General features: G+C 33.2%; 1 protein-coding gene across 5 annotated transcripts in view; it reads left to right on the top strand.

The window, feature by feature from the left end:
* LOC6504384 (blood vessel epicardial substance) overlaps positions 1-12,811 on the top strand; it is a 28,093-nt gene extending 15,282 nt beyond the window's left edge. For 3 of the 5 annotated variants that reach the window (XM_044717238.1, XM_044717240.1, XM_044717239.1), the window contains exons 4-8: positions 6,212-6,369; positions 6,458-6,560; positions 6,833-6,982; positions 7,054-7,195; positions 7,998-9,649. In XM_044717238.1, the coding sequence (XP_044573173.1) occupies positions 6,212-6,369; positions 6,458-6,560; positions 6,833-6,982; positions 7,054-7,195; positions 7,998-8,161 (717 nt within the window). In that variant the 3' untranslated portion in view covers positions 8,162-9,649. Of the gene's footprint in view, positions 1-6,211; positions 6,370-6,457; positions 6,561-6,832; positions 6,983-7,053; positions 7,196-7,997; positions 9,650-11,608; positions 11,642-12,167 lie in introns of those variants that run through there. The other 2 variants (XM_014903965.3, XM_001967037.4) reach the window with 2 other exon arrangements.
* The last annotated feature ends 3,414 nt before the right edge of the window (positions 12,812-16,225 follow it).

The following is a 16,225-nucleotide window of genomic DNA, read 5'->3' as shown; positions in this document are numbered from 1 at the left end:
TAGTTTTGGGCTGGAAAGATCAAAGGTTACAAATTGGTTAGAAAATTTGATCTTTTTATAAGGGCTTACTTCTAAATGATCAGCAATTAGTTAAAATTTATCTTAAAAATAAACAAAAATGTGATATTATATAGGGATTATTGGAAGCAAAAATTATTATAATAATAGTAATAGTAATAGTAATAAAAGTAACGTATATTAGTAATCTATTTATTGTAGTATTTTTGAATTTATTCTTTTAACTATTAGTATCCTATTAAATAGCTTTTAGTAATTATTTTCTTTTATTATTATATTTTTTGTTTAATTTTATTTGAATATTTTTCAATGCAGACTTAAAGAACTATTCCTTTTAAGCCTCTTTTCAAGAACCAATCTCATAGATACATAGATAGCCCTAGATCTATTTATACCACATTTAATCCTAAAATAAATCTTTAAAAAATTTCAAATATTTAAACATTAAAATCCCAACTCTTGCATCATCTTGTCATATTTGTTTTTAAGTTATTTTTTGTTTTTCTTCCAAAACAAAATAAAAAATATTAAAAGCCTCAAGGCGCAGGGCCTTTTTGTTGTTATCATCTGGTTATTTGATTAGTTTTTTTTTTTTGTTTTTTATTGGACTTCGTTATAGTTTCTCTGTTTTTAACGTTTTTAGTTTTGTGTTATGCATTTTGTGTTTAGACCGTGTGTGGAACTTTGGACGGGATGGTACGTGGGCCAAGTCTGGTTTTTAATATTTTGTTTTTCAGGTGGCGTTGTGGCAAATTCCGTTCCATTGCCTCAAATGGCGGACGTGCCGGCCGGCTTTCAGTCTCTATATGAGTGTATATTAGGGCCAAGAGAGGTGGTATAGACCATACCATCTATAATATTATATTTTCCCCCCCACCTGACGCACCAAAGTGACACCTGACGAGAGACATACTAGTCTGCGTCAGCATCATTGTCTCATTTTGTGGGCATTGGTCCAACACAGTTGAGGAAAATATAGAGACAGCTTGCTCTACAGTCTAGACTATATCTACAATAGATTGTTTTCTTCATAAATATTTAATCTATAGAGCACTCTCCATACATATCTCTCAAGCCCTCACTCGATCATTGTCCCAAAACATAATCCCTTCGAGTCAAAAAAAATAAATAGTTGGGAAGTCATATGAGGTGAGGGAATTTGGGGGAAATTTGGTACCAGGTGAGCTCTTTAAGCTCTCTTAAGTCTAAAATAGACTAATTAGTCGCAAGACTTCCCTTTTTTGGTATTTCATCATGACACTTTTGGGTTTCCTGTCTCATGGTTCTCTTTGATAAGACTGCCAGAAAGAGATGGCTAGAAGCTCCCACTCTACAAAGAAAACTCCAATGCAACGGTAATCTTAGTTACTGCTTAACGGGTTGGCTGTTTTTTTTTTGTTATTTTGTATTATCAGCGATAGAGATGTTGTCGTCAATCGATTGTTTACAAGCTTCCACATCCCCCACCTCCCACCAGGCCCCCTGACACGACCACCTCTGTCTCTGCTGCTGCCCTCTCTTCTGCCAAAATGCGACGTGTGCAGCGTGCCATTTTTACGGCCCACTGTTGCCGACCGACTGCCTTTGGCCCGGCTCTCTTAAATCGTAAGAGAGTGGGGGAAATGGTTTGGAGCTCTCCCGCTTATCACCGATCAGCAGCGCAGGTTCAATGGCTCGTAAATGTTTTTTTTTTTTTTGTCTTTCTTTCCGTCGATCTTTGACGAACTTTTTTCTCTTTTATTTGCCTTTCTTTGCTGATCTATTTGGGCAGGTCAGTGAAGAGCAAACAAGAATCGATAAGTAAGAAAATCAAAAAAAAAAAAAAAAAGAAAGAAATAAAATAAAAGAAAAGTACAAGTAAGAGGAGAGTAATTAAAGCCGATCAGTTATAATTATACCTGAATGAACATGAACAGGATGCACATCGATCTGTATTGAGTTGTAGAGTGGAGAGTGGAGAGATGCCAGAAGAATTCCAAGCAATTAAACGGAGAATCTGCAGAAGATTGAGTTGTAATCAGTAAGCAACAAAAACGAGAAGAATTCTTCTAAAGAATGGGAACTATTTAATGAGTTGTTACAAGTTCTTAATTAAGTTATTCTTTAGAATGCGTATAATATAATATAAGAAGAGCTAAGAAAAAGAGAAATCCCTTTGAAATGTCCCAAAAAAGGGAAATAAATTGTATCTTAACCTTAATCTTTAGTTTAAAACCCCCAAGCACTCTAAATATATTCAGTTCCCATAATATACATACTAAATTGGCCAATTTAAATTAAAATACAAGTACATAAATCACTTTGAAGGATAGCTTTTCTTCTCCTTGGCCCCAATAGTGTACTTTTGGGATTAATCTTTTTTTTTTTTGGGACAATCACTGCACATCTCTGATCCGATGGGATTAAGTAGAGTAGAGCAGTATAATCTTTCACCGACGATCATATCTAAATTGCTTTGTTTCGGATTTAGTTTTTTGTATTTTTTGTATTTTTTTGGTGGAATTCTTTCGCTTTCATTGATTTCAATTCGCAAATTGCAAGCGGCGTTTTATTTCCCACAGCAGATCCAAAACGAAGGAATGACCCCAGACCTGGCTACCCCGGATTCCCCCGAAATATCCCCTGATCCCTGTTCATCTCTCCATCCCACACATATCTCTATATATATTTTTGTATATATATGCACTTGTGTAGTGCCATCCCATCCCAGCTCAGCCCAGGCACAGTTCATCATCATTATACGGTCGCTAATCTGCTGTTTCTGTAGCCATACACTGGAAACAATTATTGGCAATGGTTTTAGCATATTTATGGCAAAGAAAATGGTTCTATTTGATGTATTTTTGAAAGAAATTACAATACTTACAATAGAAATAAATGTTTAATAATACGATACCCGGTACTTCTTACCAAATAGTAAAAAATATGATGATCTCTGAACAGCTGACTTCTTCTATCTAAAAAATAAATAAATAAAAAATTATAAAATAAAAAAAAGTGAAAGCTAGACCTATAATTCTCAATTAGTTCTAGCCAACAGGCCCCTGGAACTATAAATAGTTCCGCTTTTTCAAAAATTTTATTTTTATTTTTTTATTTATTTAATTTCCTTTTTAAGGATATTTAATTGAATTATTATTGATATTTTCTTTCAGTGTATTTGTTTCCTCTTGGTTCCGCTGTTGCTGTGACTCTTTCCATGAATTTTATTTTTTATATTTTTTTAATGATTTTTTTTTTTTATTTTTGTATTTGGTGGCTCTCTGAGCTGGGCTTTGGTGCTTGGTGGTGGTTCGGTGGCTCAGTGGGTCCAGTGGCTCTGTTTCTGTTTCTGTTTCTGTGTTTGGATTGGCGAAGTGGCCTACGTGACTCGGACATGTGCGGCAATGTCCGACCGGCTGCCGACAACCGACTGGCGACTGTTGCAAATCGAAACGAAACAAAAAACGATTCGCGTGGATCCGCTGGATCCAGTCCAAGTCCCCATACCCCATACCCCATACCCCATTCCCCATACTCATTTCCATTCCCATTCCCATCTCCATCCCATACAATCTCATCCAATCCAATCCAATCCAATCCACCGGATCACAATTTGTCCGCCCGCCGTCGCCAAAAAGCATATCCATTTATGTTTATTTATTTACTTTGCCAGGCTTGTTAATATTTAATGTTTATTGCTTCTTTAACACAATAAATAAAAAATAATGCTTAAAATAAAAATGAGTTTAAGGTAAATTATGAAGAAGTCCTTTGCCTGGCAGTTCCTTTATAAGAGGTTTAAAAAAAATTTCAGACTGTTTTGGAAGGAGTTTAAAATAATTTTCCAAAATTTAAGATAATTTTTCAAACATTTTCATTATTTTTCAAAAATATATATTAACTATCAAATGATGAATCTTAAAACAAATCAAGGCCATTGATATAGTTTCTCTGTGTATCTTGAAAGCAATTTGAATCTTGAAATGCATGTACTGGTGGCGTCAGGTTGGAAATGCCTGAGCTTTATGTTGCTCGTCGCAATGTGATCGCCTCGAAAGTTGCTGCCATTCGGTGGCAACCACATGGGCGACTCCCTGTGGCGGCGACACCCCAATCAGCGGGGCCAGTGGGGTGCTGGGGAGGTGCCTGCTGGTTTGTCTAACGGCTGCGTCAGCAAAACTCATAATATTTCTGCTTGGCAACCGACTTGGCCAAGTTTTACATTTTTGGCCATGTGATCGTTGTCGTCGCTTATTATTATTTGTTTTTTTTTTTTTTTTTTTTTGCTGGCCCATTTTGGCTGGCAACAGAGTGGGAGAGGGGGGCGAGGGTTACCAATCAATTGCACCTCCCCCCACACGCTCCCCTCCAAAAAAAAAAAAACTGGTCTCAGCATTATCTGGCTGGCCTCTGTCTGAGTTTTTTTTAATATTTATTTATTTTTTTTTTTTTTGTGTGAAGCTCATCCACGCCCACATTTGTAAATATGAGAAAATATATTCTATTTTTTATATTTCTTGAAATTTTAGACCGCTGAAAATATGATATTTTATTTTTCAAATATTTGAAATCATTTTAAATTATCCTGGAGGGTTATCTTTTTTGATGTACCCCCTTGGAAATGGAGATAGTCGGGGAGACCGAAAATGTGGCCACTGCGAAGGCTGTATCTTGGGAAATATTTATCCGATCCCAAAAAGGGACACCAATTTAGAATCGTGGAAGAATTCTCTTTCAATCTGCATCAAAATCCTGGAGGGTAATTTTTTTGGTTTTTTCTTAAATTTTTCTGACCGACCCCCTTGGAAATGGAGATAGTCGGGGAGACCGAAAATGTGGCCACTGCGAAGGCTGTATCTTGGGAAATATTTATCCGTTCCCAGAAAGGGACACCAATTTAGAATCGTGGAAGAATTCTCTTTCAATCTGCATCAAAATCCTGGAGGGTAATTTTTTTGGTTTTTTCTTAAATTTTTCTGACCGACCCCCTTGGAAATGGAGATAGTTGGGGAGACCGAAAATGTGGCCACTGCGAAGGCTGTATCTTGGGAAATATTTATCCGATCCCAAAAAGGGACACCAATTTAGAATCGTGGAAGAATTCTCTTTCAATCTGCATCAAAATCCTGGAGGGTAATTTTTTTTGGTTTTTTCTTAAATTTTTCTGACCGACCCCCTTGGAAATGGAGATAGTCGGGGAGACCGAAAATATGGCCACTGCGAAGGCTGTATCTTGGGAAATATTTATCCGATCCCAAAAAGGGACACCAATTTAGAATCGTGGAAGAATTCTCTTTCAATCTGCATCAAAATCCTGGAGGGTAATTTTTTTTGGTTTTTTCTTAAATTTTTCTGACCGACCCCCTTGGAAATGGAGATAGTCGGGGAGACCGAAAATATGGCCACTGCGAAGGCTGTATCTTGGGAAATATTTATCCGATCCCAAGAAGGGACACCAATTTAGAATCGTGGAAGAATTCTCTTTCAATCTGCGTTAAAATCCTATAAGGTACTTTTTTTTTCAATTTTTTTGTTAAATTTTTTCGATGGACCCCTTTGGAAATGAAGATAGTTACTATCTTTCAACTAGTTTCAAGTAAAAAAAAAATAACCCTATAACTAAATTTTTTGTTATATAATCTAAAAATTAAATAAATAAAAACTTAAATGGGCCAAGGTGCTACAAAAAAGTGGGCGTAATACGGGGGCGCGGTCATTGAGCTTAACTAAATAGAAAACAGTTAGCACTGTCGGTGTGCGAAAATATTTGCATATTCCGAATTGTTTGTTTGCTCATCGTTTAGTGTGAAAAGCATCTTCCCCTGGCAACACAAAATTTTCCAAATTCATTTTACGATAAGTATGCCACAATAGAGTACGGAATATTATTTTTTTTTGTTTGCATTTTTCATTTCATTGAGGGGATGGGAAAAAATTCCACTTCCTGGGCCATAAATTATAGGATTTTATGGAGAGAAGGAGGATCGATCGGTCAATGATCGAAGTTTAAAAAAAAGTATAGTAGTTTAGTAATTTAGTTTAGTTACAAAAAATACTTACTTCCTTTATCATTTATTGATTTCCAAACTGTCCACGTTTTTGGAATTAAATTACAATTAAATAAAATGCCCCTTCAGACACCTTTTTTCCCATTTTTTTTATAATAAAACGGAAGAATCAGCATTTAATTGGATCTTTCTACCCATTACAGGTGTATCTGGCACTGTTCCAGCCCCTGCACGTGACCCGGCACCAATTCAAGAAGGTACTAAACTGCATGAAGGTGATACGTGCCCTGAAATACCAGGAGGTCTACGCCCAGGAGAAGGTCACCAAGGTCGATAGCCTTTCCCTGGTGCTGAGCGGCAAGTAAGTGACAAAAAAAAAAAAAATATGAATCATATTCCTGAATTAAATTTATAAATATATATTTATGTAATTTGTTTATTTGCAACAGATTGGTTGTTTCACAACATCAGCGAGCCCTGCATATTGTATTTCCCCATCAGTTCCTAGACTCGCCGGAATGGTTTGGCGTCTCGACCGATGATTACTTTCAGGTGTTTATTCTAAGATCTTTATTAGAAATAAGATATTTATGGTCTGGTGGCTTTTATAAGAGGTTTATTAAAAAGAAATGAAGTAGGGATAGATTTCAAATGAAAGTCGGCCTTGTCCGTCTGTCCGTTTGTCCGCGAATCTGTTTCTAAAGTAGATAAGTTTTGTAGTTTTTAAACCAAAGATTTGATTTTTTATAGATTGATTCATTATTTAAGTCTGCTATATATACGATATATATTATTGTTTTAACTAATTTAAAAATATTTTTTAGGTCTCTATCATGGCCATGGAGGAGTCACGAGTCCTCATCTGGCATCGTGACAAACTAAAATTGTCAATTATGGCTGAGCCCTTCTTGCAGACCGTTTTCGATCATATACTTGGCAGGGATGTGGTCAAAAAACTAATGCAGGTGACACAGGTAAGTTTTTAATAATTAATTAATTACACAACAAATAAATTTAGGTATTAACTTATTTTATTATTTAATAGGTGAGCGAATCGATAGCCAGTAATGGCTTCCTGCCCTCGGGTGGTTATGCGGAGGATGCCGAGGATAAGCCCATGCTGATCCTGAAAAAGAGCGTGGACGTGGGCCATGGACTGACGGCCCTAATCAACCGGCAGTTGCAGGGTAAGTTAAAAAATAATTAAAACTCCTAAACATCTAACATACCATAAGTTTGTAAAAATTAATCAAAAACAGCGGCGGTTAATAAAATAACAAGAGTTTTTTTTTTAACATCTAGACTAACTAGTTTTGGTTCACTATTCACAAATTTTAAAGTTTAATTAATTGTTTGGTTAACAAGTAATGAGTAGTTAGTATTTTGAAGAAAGTTCATATTATTTAGTAACATTTTGAATAACTTTTGAATAACTATTTAGTTTTGAAACTTTTTAACTTGAAATCAAAAGTATTTTGCCTGTAAAAGTATCTTGAATTTTAACTAATAAACTGTTGAAATTTTAAATATATATTTATGTTTTTTAAAAAATATTTTTTGTGAATAGTTTTTTTTCTTAAAAAGTATTTCAAAACAAAAAACCTAAGACTAACCGCTGTTGTATTACACAAAAAAATTTCAAAAAATGTTCCCCGCTTTTTAAAATCATATTTCGGGTGTTTTTTTCTTTCAAATTTCTTTAAAAAAATATTTCAAAAATTTTCAAAACTTTCATTTCTACACTGCAGTCCATCTCTCTCTGTCTCTCTATATCCCTGTCTCTGTTCTGCACGCCCGCTTATGCTTTATCGGGGCTTTTTGCATGATATTTTTTAAACTTAAAAAAAAAAAGAAATACTAAAAAAAAAAAATTTGACAATTTTTATGTTTGTTAAATTTTGATTTATATGCATTTTTGAATTTTATTTTTTTTCCTCTTTATTTTTTTTTCTACGGCAACAAAAACAAAAAAAAAAACTCTAATTTTAGAAGAGCATGTTCCTTTACTTGGTCGCACGTATAAACAACAACAACAACAATTGCTACTGCAACAACTTCAACAAGTACAACAACAAAAACTACAGTCAACTACAACAACAACATCAGCAACAACAACAACTAGTGACAACAACATCGAGCAAAGTGCAATTTGAAATAAAAAAACGCCTGCAGCTGCTCAACTTGCCACAAAAAAAATGAGAAAAGCGAAAAAAAAATAGAACAAAATCCAAGCACACAACTCCTGCACCCTTTTCAATCAACCAATCATCAATCAACGATCAGCAGTCAACGATCATCAATCAGAGATCATCATAGTCCTCATCATCATTCATCATCCCATCGCATCTTGAGCATCCATCGCATTTAAAAACTTAAAACTCACCTAGCATAGAGACCTATCACTTAGAAAACTCACTCGAAAAACTAAACAAACATTCTAGACATCGAATTCTTCTTAATAGCTAACTTTGTATAACCCAGAAAGCAGAAAAAAACTGAGACAGTAATCCAAACAATATGCCAGACACTTGATTTTTTATGTAAACTTTTAATTTTTTTTCTTGTAAAAAATCACTTGTCACTCGCAAAAAAAAAAAATCTAAGGAAAAATCAAGCAAAGTAAATTTTCCACAACTGCGGAAATATACAAAAAAAAAAAAAAAAGAGAAAAAAAATGAAATCAATCAAAACCAGTTATTGGAAGCTTTTGTAATTTATGTGCGAGGTAAACATTATAGCATTATTATTGAATGATCATTGGGGTTTCGTGAAGCTGTTCACCAGACCAGACACACTCTCCTATGATTGCTCATGAATTAGTTACAGACAAGTTGAGTTGAATTTAATTCTGGCAGTTAGCCAAGGTTTAGCCAAGATTTTTAAATTAATTGATTCTGATACGGATTTGATGTGGAATTTTGCTAATATATTACGAAATTTGATTACAAAACATGAAGGAATTTATTATTTGACATTAAGTTGGCTTAGATTGATTGTAAATCATGTAAATTATGCTCAAGAAATGCATTTTTTTTTTAGGTTTCTTATAGGCTTAGATCTAGAGTGACAAGTATCATTTAATTTTTGAATTTGAATTTGAATTTGATTTTTATTCCATGGAAATTTACTGTGCTGGCACATCACAAAACCTAGAAAGGCGATCCGCAATATATATTATTCATTAACACATTAATATCTTATTTATGCATACGATTACCTTCTACTTTTCTTCTTTTTTTAATATATATATATTTTTTTTTGTTTGTTGTGTGTGTGTTTTGATTTGCCGATTGATTTGCATATAAATTGAGCTTGAAGAAAGCGTGAAAACTAATTAAAATTAATAAACAATTATTTGGTATAATTATTAAGCAAAAAAGAAATACATATATATAGCCTAAGTCGTTGTAAATACCTAACCAATACATTATATATACATATAAAGTATATTTTACTGTACATAACCCCTCCGCGAAGAAACATTTCCATTCAACCGATTTAAATCCAATACTCCCTGAAACAACATAATGTGTAATATGAAACATCAAGAAATCAATGTGAATGTAAACAAGCCAAAAACAAAAAAATAATAAAAGAAATAATAAAATAAAAAAGCAAATAATAGCATTGGAAATCTTTGATTAAATTGTTTTTGATTTTATTTGATTCTGTTGTGTTTTTTTTTCGATTTGTTTATTTGGCACACGCTCTCCCATCGAAGCCATTTTGACATCATTAGAAAATATTTTGGCACAAATGGCATTGATTTGTTTTTTATTTTAATTTGCCACGAGGAAACAGCCACGACGGCAACGAAACTAAAAAATATTTGTTATTTAATTAAACAATTTTGCTATTGTCGCGATCGCCGCGTGTTGATTGCGATCGGATTCCCATTCAGAGATGGGGGTATACCTATAAATACTATACAATTAAATATGGGGGGAAGGGAGTGACATATTCAGAGGATAAAAATATATGTTAAGAGATATATATATGTGTCTTTGTTGATCAACTTTCATGGGACTCGGCTTCGTAAACAAGAAACAAGAATATGAAACTAACTTCGGAGGTAGTCGAAGTTTTTAATACACTTAAAATGGCATTTATAGATCCTTTATGGGATAGGATGTAGTCACAAGAGATCTTATAGGTCTTAGTTGGCTATCAAAAAAGTTCTAAAAAAAAGTTCAAAAATTCTATGAATGAAAAAATTATTCAAATCTCTGCAAGAGTATTAAAAAATATTTAAAAAAAATCTAAAAAAAAAACTAAGCATGCCCATAAGTTTACACACAAAGTGCAGCCGCACATGCCACACACCTCTGCCTCCCCGCCCCGTTTAGGGACCACGCCCCCTCGTAATCACTCACCATCACTTCCGCCGCCCATTTACAATACGTTTCGAGTACTTTGAGCTTTAATGGATTTTTATATTTTTTTATACATTTTTTTTTTCAAAGTTCCGAAGCCGCAACGAATTCGCAAATTACGCATCGCAAATCCACGTAATTTTAGTCTCAGGGCCAGAAAAGATTTAAAAAGCTAAACAAGATAATCGCAAAGTTCAAAGGGGTTAAAAATAAATATTTAGTTACTTTATTTTTAAGTGATTTATTTATTCAGGGGGCAAAAAAAATTTCTCTGGAACTGAAAGGGGAAAAATGTACAAAAATTAATAGTTTTGGGAATTCAAAGAATTTTGTACATCATTTTTAGGATAATAACTTTAAATATTTATTGTTTAGAGGAAGGAGTATGTAGAAAGTATATTTCTAAACTATTCTTTAATAAGCAGAAAAGGAAGGCAGAACTATAAATAATAAAATATTAGATTTGGAGACCTAGTTTTCCTATCCGTTTGTGTTTTGAAGAATAATTTAAATAGTTACAAATTTACTATTTGGAGTTTCCAGCCTATTCATTAATTTATTTTCTGTAAGTGACTAATACTTAAAGTTCGCGTGCTTAATAATTTAATAGATTTGTAAATATTTCAGGTAGAGGTCATTAAACTATAGATTGGTAGTTCTATTATTACTTAGGAAATAGCTAGAATATATACTACCCCCGACAATCTATCATGATCTAAATGGACTCCTAGAGCTTTGTCATGCAACTTAAATAATAAAAAAAAGTTCTAAATATATTGCATTTGTTTGATTAGACTTTAATTAGCTGGCAAGTGTTAATTTTTAGTTCTATTTCGGGAACACTTAGTATTTATAAATTATAGAGCGTGGCGTTAGATTTAATCACGTGATTGATTACAAAATTATTAGAGAGTTGCAACCATTGACCTCCAATTATATTTTTGCCCTGTCCTATACTGATTTTTCACCTTTAAAAAATGTAAAGAAAAAATGTTAATAAAACATTTGATATATGTATATTGTACGTTTGATTTGTGATGAAATTTATGTATTTGATTTTCTATTTTTTCGGTGACTATAATTTTGTTGTATGTCTAACGTAAACGTTTCAAATCAAACTCCATCATAAACGTTAATCAACAACAACCAACCAACCAACCAACCAACAACAACAACAAAACTCCAACAACAACACCTACTATCCAAAAATCCAACAACCAACAACAGCCCTGCCCCGGATATCGAAGTATTACGATTGTGGTAAGTTGATCCATTAGGATTTTTAGTTTCGGAAACCGAAAAACAAGATTTACGATAATCCTTGCAGATTAAATCAAAAAATAGTATGACCAGGGTTGCATTTTTTCTGTGATATAATAAATATTAAAATAAAGAACCCCAGTGTGACCAAGGTTGTACATTTTCAAAGGAGTTCAATATTTAATATTCTGCAAGGGTTACAAATCAAAAAGTAAAAAACTTTCAACAGCAAAGCGTATGTATGTTAGTCTGTGTGTGTCCTTGTCTTTCTTTCTGTCTTTGTCGTTATCTTCTCACATTTCTGTAGTGTGACCGTTTGTGTGCCTGCTTAGTTTGATTCTTTTTTAAACAAAAAATAAAAGATTTATGCATGCTTGTATTTAAAGTGTTATTTCGGGAAGGAATTTTTCGTTTTTTTAGTTTTTTTTTTTACCACTGCCCGCTTCATCTTTTAAAAGATATAAAAAATAATTATAGTCTAATTTCGTCATCCGTTTCTCTCTGTGTTTTTTTGGCTCTATTTTAGCTGGAGATCCGAATTCCTGGCGCCTTGGAAGGATCGATGAAACTGATCATGAAACGGCCGTTTGAGAAGGATCGCTATGAAATGTTTAGACTTGTGTTTTTGAGTATTATTAGATGTATATTTTAGTCAATACAAAAATAACAGAAGATATGGAAACCAGCAGCAAGCAAAAACCAAACAGAAAACGAAAGCAAAATTATTTATATATAAATATATATATATTGAAAGAGAAATTATTAATTGTGGGTATTCCACAATCATTCATAAGTTCATTCATAATTAAAATATGTATGCTTTGAGTATTTTTATAAGAAAATAAGCCAAAATTGATGCCATATTTTTTTTTTCTAAATAATACGACCACAAGTTTTAATGTGACCATCTTATTAAGTTTGAATTTTTAATATTTTTTCGATTAAACTATGACTGGAATACCCTCAAGAAAAAAACCTAAAAAAAAAATAAGAGAATGAAAATATATATACACAAATTATATATTAATTAAATTTAGTCTAGTTGCAAATTGTATTACGCTATAACTATGGATTAGATGAGAGAAAAATTGATTAGATGGAAGTGTTTATGAATTAAATGAAAAGATAAAAATGTATTTTTTTATTACAGTTAAGATTAAGATTTAAAAACGAAAAATAAAAGAAATGTTGAATGTACAATATACAAAAAAATAAATACACGATATGTACATGAAACTAATATATATATTTAAATATATATATATATGACTTGATTTGTTTGTGGCTCTAATCCCTGCTAAAAAAAGAAATCTGCAGCTAAAGAAAACTTTAAAGAAATCATTGAAATCTTAAATCCAAAAAGTATATATATAGTGCCCGCCTAAAACGAATATTGTTTTTTCATTTCCGGGCTGAAAACTTTTGGCAGTCACTGTAATTCGCATCTAGCCGAAAAGTATGCAATTGAAAATGTTTCGTTTCCGCCCACAAACAAATTGTTTGAAATTCTATATATTTTTTTTACCATTGTTGCCTGTATGTGTGTGTGTGATAGTTTACATGTATGTTGCTTAGTGTGTGCTAGTGTGATGGTGTGCTGGTGTGCTGGTGTGTGTGTGTTTCCTCCAATAATTAATTTTGTTGAAACCATTCAGTGTTTAGCTAGGTAAACTAAATAAAAGCAAAAATTGAGCGAAATTGAGCAGCAAAAACAGAAAATTAATTAAATGCAAAATATATGAAACACAGCTACCCCCTTAACCCCCCAAGCTCCAAGCCCCACGCCCATGGTGGTTTCAAGTGTTGTTGTTCCTTTAATTTTATTTAAAATAAAAAGAAAGGATATATTCGATTTTGGTTTCATTCCCATAGATAAGAAGGAACATATTTAATTGTATTTGTGTATTTGTATTGTATCGATCCCAACGTTTGTCTCATGTAAGTTAATAATGAATAATTAAACAATTAAATCTAAAAAAAAAAACAGATCCACATTTAGTGCAATACACTGAAACCGAATGCCCATACCTACATATATATTAAAAACCAAATAGTTCAATGTATTTCGTACCTTTGAGCAGAATTAAAAATAAATTGAAACTGACATGAAATAAAGACAAACTTAATGAAAAAGCTAACAGCGCTCATAAGAAACTGCATTTTATTTTATATACTACATATATGGTATGGTATGGTTTAAAATGGGTATTGATTTCCTTGTTTCCTTCTTTAAAACTTAATTCAAATTCATAATTTATATTCAGTTTTCTAGTTGAATGGCCTTGGGGCTTTGCATCTTCAAACTGGCAGAAGAGACAATTAATGCATGCAAGTGACCACGAAAGGACACCACACTCACACACACAGGACACAGATCCTGGCCAGAAGTTTGCACCGCAAAAAGGCAAGGACAATGTCCAGTGTCCAGTGTCGCCCCGGGGCCCGGCCAGGACTCGGTCCACAACTTGGCCGAAACGACATTTTTAATATTTGATGCGGTTTTTCCATGTCCTCTCAGGTCATGGTTATTTTTGGGCAGTTGAAATAAGAATTTAATTCGAATTATATATATATTTTTTTTATAGTGCTCTTGCTAAGCTCATCAGGTTATTATATTGTTTATATGCCCTTGCAGGGGACTATTTGTAGTTCTATTCCACTATTCCAGTTCTATTTCATAAAGAAGAGTGGTATATAAAAATAAATATATATTTCTAATCAGTATAAATTAAAGAAAGATTTAATTTCTGTTAAAAATGTAAAATTTTAACCTGTTCTGGCCTACATTTTGTCTCTGCATGATCTTCGTTATGATAATTATATTATTTTTATTATTTCTTATAAAACTAACCTAATCGAATAACCAAAGGGTTAATAGAAGAGAATTTAATTTTCGTCCTTGCCATTAAATCCAAAAACCCATCATCCCTTACCTGCTTAAATATTCAAATTGCGAGTTCTATCATCTATTTTTTGCATTATATTCAATATTTTTTTGAACTTTTGTTATTTAAGAAGCACTATTTTGTCATAGTCGAGGCCATTTCTGCATTTGTTATAAAAGAGTGAGGAGAAAAAAATAATGGAAATGGAGAGAAATGGCGGGGGCGAAAGGACTTTGTGGCAGGTAAACTGTTGCATATTTTCAGGGGAGTTGGCCAAGTTAATTAACTGAAACTCAAAATGGAGCCTGGCGAAGACTTCAAAGCGCTTTTTGTGCACTGGCCTGTAGGTGTACACAGTACATACTGATGTTTGTGGATGTTGTATGTACTGGCCTATATACACGAACGAACGAACGTACGTCAATATGGCAGTACAGGATGTCAGGTGGACCGGTGGACAGGTGGGCGCTTAATCCCAGTTTTACGTTTGACGGACTCTTTAGCTTTATTTTTATTTTTATTTATAACCTGTCGCTCTGGTCACGTGTCCAAAAAGGGGGTGTTACAAAACCAACACAAAAAAAAAAGCAACTCCTGTAACTCGAGTTTTTTGCTTTTTTCCAATAAATAGGTCATACAAACTTTAAATTTAGTAGTTTGGTTTGGCTTTTCTTTTTTTTTTTTTTTGTTAGTTTAAAGTTTATTTTTTGATGTTATTTTTTTGAGCAGACAGATGGGAGGTGGTTAGTGGAAAGGGTTTTTTAAATTCCTTTTTTAAGAGGACTGTTAAGAGGACAGTGTTTAAATTAGAGTTTAAAAAGTAATATATATATTTAATATTATTTATTTTAATTCATTTATTCGCAATAGTTGACATTTGTATTCTTTTAAAAATAAATCAAATCATTATCAAAATAATAAAATATTTTTAATAATTTTATACTAATTAATTGGTTAGAGAATGCTTTATGCTTTTTAAAAAAGCCAAATATATGAATCTTTTATTGACAAAAATAGACTATCATGATTTCTTACATCTTTCCATTCAATATATTTTAAGTTTGCAATTTTTGTGCTTTTATTAAAATTTTGTTTGTGGCAAAATGCAAATATGCAAATAGTGAGTCGGAGAGCCAGAAAGTCTGAAAATCTGCAAAAATCTGAAAGCTGAAAGTCAATATTGTAACGGCGACCTTTTTTTTTGTGACCATTATTGCCAATAAAATTGGATTTTTTTTCGCAAAATCAAATAAAGTCCTTCCCTTTGGCGCACTCACATACACGGCTCTCCGGTTACATTTATTGGATTGTGTCGACAATTAAATGCTCAATTTTGTTTGATTAATTTATGGGCTTTGCCGGGGGATCAGAAGGGAGGGGACTTTGGCTAGGGGTAGGGGCGAAGGACTCACACATGCAGTTTATGTGCAAAATTAATTGCAAGGCTTGCCCGCCTCTGCTCATTTCGTTTGTTTGCCACATTCTGTTTCCGCTCCACTTCCAATTGAAGTTGCAATCCTGGCAATCCTGGCAATCCTCGCAATCCTGGCAGTCCTCGCAATCCTGGCAGTCCTCGCAATCCTGGCAATCCTCACCTCATCCTGTTGCTCCTTTCGTTTCTCTCCATGGATTTAGGTTAGTCGTTCATCTTAAATTAGTTAATTTTAATCAACGTTCCGCGGGTTTTGCTTCAAAAAGT

Source organism: Drosophila ananassae, chromosome XR, assembly GCF_017639315.1.
Source record: "Drosophila ananassae strain 14024-0371.13 chromosome XR, ASM1763931v2, whole genome shotgun sequence".
In the NCBI taxonomy this organism is placed as follows: Eukaryota; Metazoa; Arthropoda; class Insecta; order Diptera; family Drosophilidae; genus Drosophila; species Drosophila ananassae.
The sequence above is the reverse complement of the archived record's forward strand: the minus strand, read 5'-3'. Positions and strand labels throughout refer to the sequence as shown.